The sequence below is a fragment of the Rhinolophus hipposideros genome (assembly GCF_964194185.1).
Source record: "Rhinolophus hipposideros genome assembly, chromosome: 10".
NCBI classification, from domain to species: domain Eukaryota; kingdom Metazoa; phylum Chordata; class Mammalia; order Chiroptera; family Rhinolophidae; genus Rhinolophus; species Rhinolophus hipposideros.
The window spans coordinates 58,388,888-58,404,159 of NC_138056.1; the positions used below are offsets into that span (position 1 = coordinate 58,388,888).

Here is a 15,272-nt window from a genome sequence, read left to right on the forward strand (position 1 = left end):
CCACCCTTCTCCCTTTTTCCTCTTTCCCATGCCCTCACTATACACACATTTACCTACTGAGGCAAACGTATCCTTTCAGGGATCAAATGGTGAGATGACAAATGTTTAGGAAATGTTTTCCTATTGCACTCGGTACTCAGAAGCTATTCTGTCCAAGCTAAATCAACAAGGCCCTGGAACTTAGGTTAGGAAGCAATTACATAATAAATGTGATAGGACTAGGAGCATGGATCCTTTAGGGGGTAGGGATGGAGGGGACATGTGGTGTGCTGCCATCAACTTCTGGAGTGAAAGGTTGTGTGTGTCTCGTGTATCTTGCTGTTCCCCACAGTGCCCTCCCAGGACAGTGGTTGGCACGTGACGGACCCTCATTCATCTGTTCAACAAATATTTGCTAAGCAGTAGAGGATTTGTTTTTCCAGGTTTGGAGTTTTAAGCTTGTTAATAACAACTAAATTCTTTCTCTGTTTTGTCATCTGCACTTTTGGACTCTGAATTGGACCTTGTCTTTTGCGTTGCTTTTTTTTTTTTTTTTTTTTACCATCATCCCTCTCTCCCTTCCCTGTACTCTACATACAGTAGGCTACCAGCACATATTTGTTGGGGCGGGGGAGGAGGAGGAGAAAGGTGGAAGAGAGATGACTTAACATTAAGCAGCACACCAGGTAGGTAATCATCCTGAAATCCACCTCTGAGACAAGAGAATTTTCTCTGAGGCTATTGTCTGATCATTTTTCCAGAAAGTCCTTCCTGCGTAATGGCCCATGCTGCCGCCTTTGGTTTCTTTCCTATGCTGGCCATGTGTGTCACCAAAGCCCCTCAGTTTCCCCACCTAACAAAGGCAGAACGCTTCCTCCCTCCTATACTAACTTCCATTCTTCCATAGATGTTCCTGAAATCATATTCTGTACCAGGCACTGAGGGCACACACGTAGGCACCTTTGGGTGCTCAGAGCCATCCTCAGAGAGCCCAGGCGAGTGGGTAGATGGACACAGATGGACCATTAGGAACAGTACAATGAAGGCTCCCAGAGTTGAAAGCACAGAGGCTTGGACTTCCCTCTGTCCAGAAGGAGAGGGAGGCCGGACATGGCAATTGGGGGAGTCAGGAAAGTCTTCCTAGGAAAGATCACCTAAGACTTCAATCTTGAAGGAAGAATAGGCAAAATCTAGTTGAAGAAAGCGGGAAGAGGCTTCCAGGCAAAGGGAAACACATAGGAAAAGGCAAAGGAATAAGAGGAAAACATGGAACTAGGACAGATTTTCTATGTGACTTATCAATTCCATCTCATTGCTTTCTACTGTACCCATTTACCTCATATCACGTGAAATGATGCAACCCTCAGGCATTTTAGAAAATGTAGCGAGCCAATCATTTAATCTCTTAAAGAGAAAGGCATTGATGAGGTGGACTAGCCAGGAGATTAAGCAGGTTCTTGGTGGAAAACAGCGTTGGGTACTTATAGGAAACCACGTGGAAGGCTGATGAAAATTAGGCGATTAATGTGAAATGTAAAACATTTTATATTTTATTCTCTCTCCCTGGGAGTTTGAGAAGTCGGAATTTCTTGCTGTGTGGACAGATAAATCCACAAGTTTTCTTCACCTAAAGATGAGACAGAAGAAGACGAGAGAGTAATTCTAGGAATTTCAGGTGGGGCCAAGGTCCATTTTGAAAGCCGTTTTACACTAAACCTTTGCATGTCCAACAGTCTCTAAAGCTTTAGTGAGATGCTCCAGTCCTACGACCCAGCTGCATTGTGCAGGAAAACTGAGGAGACGACAACGCCCTTCTTCTCTGAGTGTGGTTTATTTCTGTTCACAGAATCTCGGAAGACAGGAGGCCAAGGCTAACCTCTTTTGTCAGGAGTCAGCTCAACTTTAAAATTATGATTACATGTGAAAGCTAAAATGGGAAAGAGAAAAAAAATCAGTTCTCAGAACTGAAATGCTAAAAACCCTTGGGCCACATTCCAGTCAAGGTCCTGGCCCTGCACACAAGAGCTCCCCTTGGGGGTGGGTGGCCAGGAGAGCAGCCAAGACCAGTTCAAATCAGTTGAGTGTCAGGGATGGGGGGGGGTTATTCTAGGAGTGTCCAGCTTACAGATAAAGAAACTTACCAGAGTAATTATGCTACATTATCCTTAAAAAACAGGAGCTTGTGCCCAGATCTTATTATTGAGAGTTGCCTCTTGAAACAGTTATCCATTCCCAGTGCACTATTTGCAGGAATTAAAAAAAATCAGAGGCCTAGAGTAGGTCTGAGTTTCCTAGGGCTGCCATTACAAACTGGTGGCTAGTAGACACAGTTCTGGGGGCTGGAAGTCCGAAATCAAGGTTTTGGCAAAGTTGTTTCCTGTTGGAGGCTCTGAGGGAGCATCTTCCACGCCACTCTCCTGGCTTCAGGTGGTTGCTGGCAGTCCTTGGGGTTCCTGGCCTGGCCTGCAGGTACATCACTCTAATCCGTCCCTCTGCTTTCACATGGTGTTTTCCTCTCTGTGTGTGTGTCCAAATTGCCCTCTTATTATAAGGACCCCAGCCACTGGATTAGGGCCTGCCCCAATCTAGTATGAGCTCATCGTAAATTGATTATGTCTGTAAAGACTCTATTTCTAAATAAGTTCCCATTTACAGGTATGGGGGTTTGGACTTCCACCTGTCTTTTGGGTGGACACTGTTCAATCCACACCTGAGTGTGAAACAAAACCCTAGTTTAGGCATAAGAAGACCTGGCTGCCCAACCACCGACCTTCTGTTGGGGTACCCTGGGCAAGTCCCTTACACTCTGGGAAGTTTCAGTTCTCCTCTCTAAAGCAAAGCAATGCCTGCCCGGCTTACTTGATCGATGCCATGAGAAAAAAATGAAATTATGTTTTTAAAAAAGTGCTTTCTCTATGGAAAGTATTTCTACAAGTGCAAGGGATAGTTATGAATTCAATCCAGATTGTGTTGACTTTCCCTTAACTTCATAACTACTTAATGAGCAGGTAATAAAAATGAGAAACATGGCATGTCTTACAGGGCAGAGAATTTAAATTACATGCTTCCCTTCATTTTTGGTTTGAGATAAAAAGTACAATCGCAATCTCCAGAGAAGAACAGTACTGCAGATCCTTGTGCTCTGAGGCTTTTCACTCACACCAGAACTGGTAAAACTAATGGGTGGAAAGCAATTTGAAGGCAAACCCAGAGGGCAGATGTTTTCCTCTGGAACATCAGCAGACATCTCCAATGGCAGTGAGTCCCCTTCCCTTTGTATCTGTGTCGTAGGTCCTGGCAGTGTCCTGATAATGGCTTTGATTTTGCTTTGTCTGATGGGTTTTCTGGATATGGGGACACAGAGCCCCCCAACTTATAAAATTGGCTGAAAAAGTCATTTTCCTGGCTGACTGATGCGCCATACTCCCATGTCGGTTACACAAAATAGAACTACTGTATAGCCAGAAAAAAAAAAAAAAAGGTTAATGAAAATCTACAGTCAAAAAATAAAACAAAAAGACCTCTTCCCCCTTTGTTAAGAGGCCTGAGGCTCTAGCAGTGATAGACAAACATTTTTCAGGCCACTAGATTAAGTCAAAGGGACTTGGAGGGTATATAAAAATGGCCACACATACTGGAAATGCCAAGAGGTGTCATGGGCTGACAGCTTGGGAACTATAGTTATGTCCAAAGCATCATGTGACTACTGGAGTGTTACTGATGACCACAATAGTGATAAATTCTGTTGACCTTGGATCCTGGGGGTTTGCTGACCCAGGAGAAATCCCAGAGGGGAAAAATAGCACCAGCAAAAAAGAAACAAAGAGGCTCTCAGAAAGAGGCTCTCAATTTGCCCTGCAAACCAAATTCTCTATTTCTTACTGTTGGGTATGAGTGCTTCCCAGGATACACCATCAGGAATATGCCAAATCACACACCAGGTAATAAACAAAACTTTATTTTCCTTTAATACAAAAATTAAATAGCAAAGTTTATTTTTTTTTTGTACAGCGATAAATTAGAAATTTACAGTACAGACATCAATGCAGACATACGTTTGTACATCCTTAAAAGCAGGGTCCATTGCCTTGGATGTTCAGCAATTCGTTCAGGGCATGTGTAGCCGGGGTTTGCCTGGTACCTCTATGTTGAACATCTGAAAGTCCCCAGGTTGGCCTCAAGGTGGCTGGAGCTGCAGGGTGGCACAGGGGTCCAGGAAAAGGCCACAGAGCACACTAGCTTGACCGCTGCATGAGCAGCTTGAGTCACATTTCATCTTTTCACGGATCACAGCTGGTATTTATTCCACCCTTCCCATAAAGAGGTCAAGGGACCCTCATCCTCAGGCCCTATAAGTCTTACAACATCCCTGTGAGGTAGGAAAAAATTCAGAACCACCAGACGCCCCACTGGGAGAGACCTAGAAAGCAGCCTGCCCCTCCCAAAGCCCAAGTCAGGGCCCGAGCCCCTTAGCAGGGTGTGGAAAGGTGCATACCTGGGAGAGAAGGTGGACTCAGCAGTCAGGGGGCAGGGCCGCTCAGGCCCCTCTTCTCAGAAGTCTTCTGGGATGACAGTGGTCACGTACTGAATAGTGTAGGGGATCAGGGAGCTACAAAAGCTTGGAGGACGAGGCTCATACAGGACCCCAAATAGGCCCTTTACAAATGGCCTGGGCGAATACTGGGAATTTGCTCATGCAAAGAAGAAGTGAAATCAGGTAAATCAGAAACAGAACAGACTGTTATAGGACAACTGGGCTTGCCAAGGGGAAGAGGCCTGTCGGGGGATGCAGGGGTCACTTCCCTCCTAGTAATGTCCAGTGTGCCGTCACTTCACATGTGCGTGGCAAGAGGCAGCAGCGGAGAGCTCTGACCAGGCCACAGTGAAGCCAAATCCATTATTTAAGGCTCTGGTATCTGATCCTTGGTAGTAGCAAAATGCTTGCCTAGGAGTTTCCAGGATCTATGACCTAGGCCCAGAGGAAAAACGATAACCTGGTTCCTCTGCCAGACGTGACACAAACCCAGACAGGGACTCTGAACCCAAACACAATAAAGAAACAGAAAGAACTGTCAAGAGTCCAGTGACTTCAAAATATTGGCTGAAAACGGCCAATCTCCTCTCCAATCTCCTCCATCTCAGAACGAAATTCAGGATGTGGATAGATTCTCGGGGGGCTCCTTCCCAAGTCTGTGCTATGTGGCTCTCTTTCCTAACTGCTGCTGAGGCCACCTCACCAGAAGCCAGGGATTGCACCCCACGGGTGAAAGCCCTTTAAATTGAGTCTTCCCTCTAGGGCTGAGGCTGTCCAGTTCCTCTTTGGCTCCTCATGTTCCAGCTTGGTTTCCAACACAGTAAGCACTCAATTCAGTGATCAGGAGGCTAAGGGGGGGGTGGGGCAGAGAGGACAGAGCTGGGAGTGCTGGGGGTAAAGTCATAGTTCAGAAGTAGATACAGAAGTTTCCCGCATTCTGGGTTTGGGGAGGGGAGCTGTGCAGGCAAGGGAGTGACTGGGGAGAGGAAAGTGAGGGATCACCGCAGGGAAATAAAAAGTGTTACCCCTTCTCTGGTTTCAGGTCCCTGAGCAAGCTGCCAGCTCAGAAGCAGTCTCAGAGATCAGGAAACAGGTCTCCATTGAGGGAAAACGATATGAATCAACCAGATAGCTCAACCAGATGGTTCTGGCCAGTGCCACCCTACCCCATGCTCCTCGCCCTGAGGAGCGGCCTTTACGAAGGAGGAGAAAGGAGTTTGCCAGAGAGAGGGCTGGACAGAGGTGCACTTGGGCCCTGCTGAATAAAATCCCTGGAGGCCAGGGCATTGTGTAGGAAGCTACAAACATACTTACTTACTCTCGATTTCAGAGAAAGAAAAACAACCCTAACCTTTTCTCTAGCAAGAGGCTGTCCACAAATTTACTTCTAGAAGTCACGTGGAATTCCCCGTGCCCTGAATTGCCTGTCCCCAAAGCCACATTAGATGTGGGAGCTCATGTCCTTACAGCCAATTTTCAGAGTCTTCCTAGGGGATTTCCACAGAGACCATGGCGAAACAGAGCTGATGCGCTGTCAAAACCCCTGTCGTTGATTTGCAGAGAATCCTGGGAAGTGATGGGAGATGCGTTAAAGGTAGAAAGACCCAGGAAGAGTTTCATGGGATGGAGACGGTGAAACAGATGGCAATCCAGAGACCCGTGTACCTTCCCGAAATCAACGGCGAAGTTCAGCAGACCCAGGAGCCCCCCCCCCCCACCACCACCAATCTAGGTCAGTAAGACAGAGCTTATCCTCCGTGACATCCCCTCAGGTGCCTAACACAGAGCTTTACACACAGTGGGCACTCAATAAATGTGCTGATAACTGACCCTTTTTTTCTAACAAAACCAACTTAAGAGGTGATGAAGTCACTTCAAGGTAATTGGCAACTGACTCCTCGCCACAAGCTCCTTTCCTGAAACTATAAACACTCTCCATTGTCTGGAATGTGAAAGGAAAGGCCTATAACCCTGTGACATTGCTAAGGCTACTAATCCAGCCTTCTGATCAAATATACTTCCTCCTGCGAAGGCAAGAGATTTGTTAGAGAGATGGTAAAACCCAGAAAGTTATCAGGGCACGAGCTCCACAATTCTGTGTCCAGGTTCGCTCAAGTACTCTTATTGCTAGTATTATTCTTTCATCATTCACAAATATTGAGCACCTACTCTGTGTGTGGCCCTCTGCTAGGTGCTGCCGTGGTCATAGAATCACTGACACATGACAAAGAAAATTGCATTACAAACCCTTGCACTCTAACAGCAGGGCCAGTGCCCGGCTGCACGGCCCTTCTGCCCTTGCTTGGACCAGCATCTCTGCATAACTCCCAAGACACTAGAGTGGAGCGTGAGTAAGGGCAGGCTCTGCCCCCGGGTGCATGCTCCAAGGGCCTGGCCAGCTATGGGAACTGTCTGCAAGCAGCACGGGGAGTTCGCATTGTACATTTCATAGACAATGTAGTCTCAGATGAAGTTCAACTGGTCCTGCTGGGGATCCTTTCTCATGCTCCTGAAGCCCTGACCCAGAGGCCAGCCAAGGTACTCAGGCCTGGGATACACAGCAGCCCCCCCCACCCCATGCCCACTTAGCATCTGTCTCCAAAGCCCCAAGACTTTCCTTTCCAGAATGTGCAACAGACCTTATATGCATCTTCACCTCAGACAGCTCAAGAGCCACACAAAAATAGAGGGAAGAAGGAAGGAAAATGTCAAACCATGGGCATAAAGCTCAAACAAACAAACAAACAAAAAGTCATGCTTATTTCCAGAATCTGACCACTTATTTGGAATTTTGAGTCCCTAGAGATGGTTTTCCATTAAGAAATGTGATAAAGAGCTTTCCTACTGCTTGAAAAAAGGGAGGGCGTGAATAAATAAGTAAATGAGTCATGGCAAAGTAGTTGCTGAAGCAAAGACAAGTATGAGTTACAAGGAGAGCAACCAGTGACAGTGTCAACAATTTGTCCCAGAGATCTGGTGATTAGAAGGCCTAAGGCGGGTTAAGAGAAAGGCCAGTTACAATTTTAAAAGAACTGCAACTTTTGAGAGGCTGCTAGGGGGTACCCCTTGTAAGGAACATAAAGCATAAATTTTAAAAGCTCTGGATACCTCCGCAAAAGGCAATTAAGACTTGTGCTGTTAGAGTTTGCAGTTCATTTCATATGGGTCTACACTTTATTCCCTTCTAACCAATCGGGTCCTGGCTGACATTCTGGAGATTCATTAAGCACCATATAAATACTCCAGGCCACACTGCCTCCAATGAAATCTTATAAGGAGCCTTTGCCAATTACTGGGAAACAATTATGCACCAAGTAGTTGGATTAGCTGTCCTTAGTTCCCTGTACAAAATTGAAAAAGTCTCCATTGTGGTAAGTAGACCAGACTCTTCTGATAACATTCTTATACTAAAAGAAAAAAAAAAAAAAGACACTATCATTCTGAGAATGCAAGTTGACCAGTTTGAAAGTCAGTTGAGTATACTATTATGTCATGGTCCAAGAATGTGCTTTTAATTGTAATTGACACACACAAATTACATAGTTAATCTGTGTGAATGCAAAGTTGCCAAGAAATTTAACATTTTAGCTCTTCCAGACTGGCGTCTGCATAGATGCAATCACACAAAGTAAAATATATTAAGTCCCCATTGCTCAATGCAACAGGTCTCTGGGGTCGGTAAGGTAAGTCGACTTGGTAAATCTCATTTTCCTTTGAATTAAGTGATTGTCAGAAAGTGAATCACCCTTCCTTTTCCCCCTCATTAGGCATGCTGCAGTGCAAAAATTCCTATAAAAATACCTATTTTGAGTCATTAATGTAAAATGAAAAAAGCAGCAGCAGCTTGAACAGACTGAAATTTAAGAAGAGAAAGAAGAAAAATCCACTGGATACCTTATGTGTGTTTGTACAGTACTTTTGTTTGTTCAAACAATTCTGTTTTATGACAAAGGCACTGAAAGATTCTGACACCAGCTCTTGGGAGAGCAATCCACAAGTTCTAAACAGCAGACAGTGCACCACAGAAAAATGTTTATGTTAGATCAGCCAAACTATAAAACTCTCGTAACACTTCTCTGAACCCAGCATTTCCAGTGTTTATAGATTGCTTTGCTATCTGAAAGACCCAGTTAGTATTTAAATTTTTAAAGGGTTAAAAAAGTTAATCTTTCTCCCTGCAAGTTACCTACTCACAGCTCAAATCCCACCCTGCAGGGAAAAGCAGCGCCGCCCTGGACCTCCTGGAATCTAGGCAGGACCTCCACGCTCCAAGCTGCGACCTGCTAAAGTGATCAATGTTATGATTTTTCACAGCTTTGAAAGCCTCTAACTGGCTTTTCCATTTTGGATCATTCCAAAGTCTGAAGCAAAATCATTAGTTTTATGATGCTGGGGGAAGGAGGGGAGTCATGGTAGGTTATGGGGGTCACTTAACTGTGCGGCTAGTTTGTTCAAACTGAGAGGCTAGTTTGTTCAAACTGAGATTCGCTGCATGAAACTTTTTAGTAGCATTTGCATCAAAATGCTGGCATTTCCCCCTTCAAAATTTGGAAAGCGTGAAGGCTGGCTAGCTTTATACCACAGTTTCATTGCCTTTCCCAGGCTTTACCCAACCATTCCCTCTCTTTTCTCTCTTTACCTTCCCAGAATTCACCAATCTGTTGGAACACTTTTGCCACGTGTGAAGAGTTTTGGCAGACCAAATCCACATGCCTGAAGTGATGCCCACCAGCAAAGACATAAAAATTTTCAACATTTCAACTGCCATATTGGAGTCATCTGCAGAATACCGGAAGAGCGCCCAGTTGGAAATTTCATAGAAATAACAGGCGATCACACAGGTGGCAGGGACCGTGTACAGTACTGAGAAGACTCCAATCTTGACCATCAGTCTTTCCAACTTGTCTGTCTTTGTCCCATCCTTTTGAAGATTTGACCGAATTTTGAACAATGCCACCAAACCTGCAGCGATGAACAAAGTTCCGATCACCAAGTAGGTGAAGAGAGGAGCCACCACAAAGCCTGTGAGGGCATCAAGGTTTTGGTTCCCAACATAGCACAGGCCGGTGAGTTCGTCCGCATCTACTAGTCTCATAATCAAGATGACAATGGTTTTCACTGCGGGGATGGCCCAGGCTGCAATGTGGAAATAAGAGCTGTGCATTTCAATGGCTTCATGACCCCATTTGAGTCCCGCTGCCAAAAACCAAGTGAGTGTCAGAATAACCCACCAGATGGAACTGGCCATTCCAAAAAAGTACATCAGCAAGAAAATGATTGCACATCCTGTGTTCTTAAGTCCTTCTTGGATGAGAACAGGTTCTGCTGCCTCTTCAAAATCGCAGGATATCCTTTCCCGGCCTACAGTCAGCCTGACAATATAAGCAATGCTATAAATATTATAGCACATACTGAGAAATATGATGGGGCGCTCAGGGTACGAAAACCTGGAAGAATCGATCAGGAAGGTCAGCACTGTGAAGGCGGTGGAGATGAAGCACAGGCTGGCCCACACGGCCATCCAGATATCGGTGAATTCCTTGGCCGAGCGGCTGTATAAGCCAGCATCATAGCCACACTTGAGAACGCAGTTCAGGCTTCTTTTCACCCAGATGTACTGATCGGAATTGGTTCCCACGGAATGGCATTCTTCCCCAGGCTGGATGGGGGTTTTGTGAGGTAACGGCACTTCCTCGTCACCTGGCCCTTCCATGCACATATGGTTGTGGTCATTCTGTGGTGGGAATTTGCTGCAGTTCAGGCTCTCCGGCCAGGCAAATCCAAATTCCTTTAGGACAGGTTCACAGCGTCTCTTGACCGAAAGACACATGCCACCGCATGGGCCGATGGGGATGTTGATCTTCTCTGTGCACATTGGCACATACACAGAACAAAGGAAGAACTGGAAAAGTAATGAAATGAACAAAGGAAACAGTGACTTGGAAGCATGATCGAATGCTTGCACAAAGCTGAGTTGTACACTTCCAGTCAAAGTACACATCTACTTTTAAACCAGCCTATAGGGAATCCGACCATTTAGGCTGCCTTCAAACAAGGGTGCCTGGTAATCTGTCACTTACTCACTTTTCTTCTTTTGGTCCTAGTAATCCTTCCCAGAACATAAATAAAAATGTATAAAAAGGACCCAAAGAAATATATAATCCCTTTTTGCACAGCACTTAAAAGAAATAAATACACCTTAAAAAACTGACTTTGTGTCTCCCTTCTTTTTCAGCTACCATTTGAAAGAGCAGAACAGACTAATCAAATGACTCAGGCATTTCGATGATTGGGGTGACTTATTTTTACCCCCATTTCTTTATCACCATTAAAATAAACGTTAAAAAATAGGTAGATCCAGATTTTCTCCTGTTAATATTCTCTCTTGTCTCTATTTTATCCCTTAAAATTATTTTTTAATCAGTCCCACAGTGAAAGAGAAAGTGTCCTAATTAAGACACTGTTTCATCCAAGAATAGGATGCAGGTTAAGTTCTCTAGTCGCCAAGGGGTTTGTTTGGTCAGGTTTCCATAATGAATAATAATAAAGCACAATAGAAAAATATAAATGGTAAGTCCCTGAAACTGCAATACCAGTAGGGGAGAGTCCAGTTGCTGTCCTCAATTCCTCCAGCATTGATAAACAGTCTGCTTGGCTCCTTACAGATGTTGTCTATGAAGTCTAGAGTTACAAGTAACTATTTTCCAGCATGAAAAGGGATCCAGTCTTGTCCTTCAAAACAATTTGGCTGCTTCCCCAGGATACATGTAATTAAAAATATATATCCCCGCAAACGCTGTTCCTCCAACAAAATTGCCACTGATGTCAGGATATGTTCTGTTTCCAAACTGAGAGCTAGAGGATCATTTCTTAAGCTTTGATAACCTAGTTCTAAAGTTCTGAAACTTCCAAAGGGACATTTCACCAGCAATGGGTCTAATCCCAACTATCTTTCTGAAAACACAGAAACATAAAAGTTCTGAAAAAACTTTTAAAATTGTATATATACACACACACACACACACACACACACACACACACACACACACTGTTTCCCCGAAAATAAGACCTAGCTGGACCATCAGATCTAATGCATCTTTTGGAGCAAAAATTAAAAATTAATATAAGACCCGGTCTTATATTAATTTTTGCTCCAAAAGACAAATCAGAGCTGATTGTCTGGCTAGGTCTTATTTTCGGAGAAACACGGTATATTTGTGTATATGACATGCACCTAGTAAGTAAGCTGCCTGCTTGTTTCTTATCTCTCAGAAGTTGCAACCAGAACCACAGATACTGGAAGCTTTTAGCCTGGACAACTATCCCCTATTTTCCCCCCGCAACTTCTCTCTTTTCTGAATTTCTTAAAATCACTCATAGCCTCGCCAAACAAAATGAAACCAGTGTTAACACTTTTTAAAACGTCCTTTCAATTCTTTTTCTTTTCCAATGAATTGGTTGTTGTTTTTGGAAGATTATAATCACCCAGTATATGCAAATTCTTTCTTCACTTACTGTTGTAGGATGAACATTTTTTGTATCATTACATAAGCTTTAAAATTGTTAATGACTGCAAAAAAATAATAATGATAATCTTTCAATATACAAATTACCTTCTTCTTGGAGCTTAACCATACCATCACTTTTTTCCCCCCAAGCTGTGTTTTCTCCCCCTCCAAGTACTAACTAAACCTGCCCTCAACCCTGAAGAACAAATGAACTCAAGCCAATCCAACCATTCCTTCCTGAGTGACCTCTAAAGTCATGCAGGACGACCCGAGGAGGGGCCATTCCGCAGAAAACCGCGCAGTGTTGTTTCATTTACTAAACCACCCCAAAATATGGGGGAGAAACGAGGTCGGTGAGGGAGAGGTTCCCAGTTCCTTATCTCTCCTTCCAAGTCTTAGTTGCAGCTGGCTGCCCTGCCGGGGACTCGCCCACTGAGCAGCGGCGGCCAGAGTCCTTGGCAAAGATAACCCTCAGCTCCACTGGGGTTAGGGGCTTGGCCAGACACGGGTGGGCAGGGGAGAAAAACGGAAGGGCGGGGTGTAAGAGTGGGTTCTTTCGCAGGCCAGATGACTTACACAACGTTTTTGGCTTCCAGTCCCTGAGAAGGGACAGAAAAGTGGGGGTAGGGATGGAAGTCATTTTTTCAGGATAGTTATACCCTTCAGCCTAGGAAAGGGTCAGGGGGCTCGACTTGGCAGGGGCTTCACGGAGTTAGTTTCGGGTGTCCCTGCCCAAGGGGTCCCGCCAGGGGTGGGGGTGGGGGCGCCCACCTGCAGCTGGCTGGAGCAGCCGTACTGGATGAGCGGCGTGAAAGTTGTCAGCTGCAGCTCGGCGTCCGTCTGCAGCTCGTGCCCAACCAGGTTGGGCATCTTGGTCACGTTGTAGCCCAGGTTCTGGCACATGGAGATGCGGATGGGGTCGCAGCGCCGCTCCTCCTCGTCCCCGAAGCCCCAAGCCGACCCCAGGAGCAGCGGCAACAGCAGCAGCAGCCGCAGACGGAGACTGACGCCCCCGGGCGCCCCCAGGACGCTCGGCCCTGCGCCCCGCCAGGCCATGGCCAGAGCCTGGGGCAGCAGCGGCGGTGGCGGCGGCGGCGGGGGCTGCTCCAGCAGACACCCCCAGTTTGCACCCGGGCGCTGACTGCCCGCGCTGCTCCCAGCTCCCGGGCAGAGTGTGACACGGTTCCAAGGGCGATGAGGGGGCAGCGGCGGCTTTCCAGCAGCTGCGCGCAACTCTGTGGGATATTAGACTTCCAGGGCCAGAGCCGAGGGACGGAATGCGAGGGTCATGGCTGCAGGCGGCGAGCCCCCGACCCAACGCGGGCCGCGTCCGCACGGAGTCTCCCCGAAGCCCGCCAGCAGCCAGCGCCGCGCCGCTCTAACTGCTCGAGCCCTCCGCGGTGCTAGGGGTTCGCTGGGCGGTAGTGGCACGAGACGGACAGCGCACCTCGCCAATGGCGCGGCGCCGCGGGCAGCGGGGGCGGGGCCTCCGTGCGGCAGCAGCGGCCAGGCCCCGCCCCCGGCGGCTCGCCGCGGTCCCTCCTCTCTCCCTGTCCCGAGCGCCCCGCCCTGCTGCCCGGCTCCCGCTCGGCTCCCACCGGGATCGTGGCGTTCAAGGGCCAGGCAGGGATGGAGCCGCGTTGCTCCGGCCGGGCGCGCCTGCCCCCTCCTCTTCCAGGTGAGCAATGCTCCCAGATAGGTCGGCTCCCGGGCCTGTACTTCTTCCAGCTGTCACATCCGCCGGTGGCCACCTCCCCGTCAGGCAGAGAAACGTACACAAAGAACACGGGATGTGGGTTTACCAAGATTGTGACTTTAAACCCCAGCTGTGTGGACTTGGGCAAGTTGCTCAACCCCTGGGCGTCGGTTTCCTCATCCGTAAAGAGCATTAGGAGGATTAGAGCTAATGCGCAAAACGCTTCGCACGGTGCCTAGTACGGCGAGAGCTCGCTGCTATTTCCACCCCTAACTGGCTGGGTTGGAAGCCCGGCCCCCGCTCCCCGCCCCCAGGCTGGGCCGACCCGCGCTCCGGAGCGGCCTGTCTCCAGCCGCGAGTGGGGGAGGCGCCCGGGAGCAGCCGAGCAGCCGACGCTCTCCCGCTCCGATTTCCTCACCGTATGAAATGAAATTCCACAGGGGGATTCGAAAGGAAATGAGACCGGGACGCTCCGTGCTTCTCGGCCCGCCGCCCTTCCTGTCTCGGGGACACGGTTTCTAAATAAGGTTGGGAGGGTGAGAGGGCTGGAGGGGAGAGGCTTGACCTGCGCAAGAGGAGGGGGGTGAGGGCGGCCAAGAAGGTGCTCCCTTCTCCCAGTGTCCCAGGCATCCCTCCTCTGAAGCCTGCATCTCTTTCTAAGTTATTCTGCTCCTGCGTAGGGTCCAGGGGATCAGGCGACCGGGGTTTTGGATCCAACTTTCCCGTCTCATTCCTAGCTCTTCCTACCCCCACCCCCTGGGACGGAGCTTTGTGTTCGTTCACCCTGTCCGATTCCCAACTGAGCCAGTGAAACCCTCAGCAGGTGGATTCCTAAACCATTTACTTGTTACTTGACTGTGCTCAAGTTACTGCGTGTCTCTGAGCCTCAAATTGGCCATCTACTATAAATGAGGAAGTTCATGTCTACCCCACACAGTTGTTCTAAGAATTAAATGAGAGAATGCCTGTAAATCATTTCACACAGTGTCTGGCACATAGTAAGTGCTAAATACCTTGGTTATTGTGGGACAGCCTCCTGCTTGCCAGCATGGTGCCAAACGATATCTCCAGCAGCCCAGGTCTGAGGATCTGGCGAAGAGCTTTCCTTTTTTTCTGAGATCATTTTGTCCCACACTTGCCACTGTTTACCTAGGGCTTGGTGACAGGGACAATGATTTTATGCGTGTTTGTATCCTCCCATTTCAGCTAAGTCTGTCAAATGGCAGAGGCTGCATGTAAGTTGGAAGGATGTGTGTACCACTAATGTGGTGCTCATATTCTGTTTTGTATTTTTAGTTTTCTTATATTGGCAAATAAACTTGGCTGAGGGCAAGAATGGAGTCAACATTTTTGGTATTTGGCTCTGTGCCTAGAACTGTTTAGGGCACATAGAAGCTGCGTTATCTCCAGCCATCATCATCACCTCCCAGGGAAGGAGACTCCATTGAGTCCCTTGAAAAGATGAAGAAACTGAGGCTAGAACCAAAGGGATAGTTAGAAAATGAAAGATCAACCAAACCAGGGCTCACAAGAGGCCTTTCAAAGATGGGAAATT

General features: G+C 47.3%; 1 protein-coding gene across 1 annotated transcript; it reads right to left on the reverse strand.

Annotated features, from left to right (window-relative positions):
- Positions 1-3,920: 3,920 nt before the first annotated feature.
- FZD4 (frizzled class receptor 4) lies at positions 3,921-13,401 on the reverse strand. Its single transcript, XM_081063655.1, has 2 exons — positions 12,793-13,401; positions 3,921-10,415 (listed from the first exon to the last, which is right to left on the reverse strand). Exons 1-2 carry the CDS (start codon positions 13,075-13,077, stop codon positions 9,087-9,089), a joined length of 1,614 nt encoding a protein of 537 aa, XP_080919781.1. The 5' UTR covers positions 13,078-13,401; the 3' UTR covers positions 3,921-9,086.
- Positions 13,402-15,272: the final 1,871 nt, after the last annotated feature.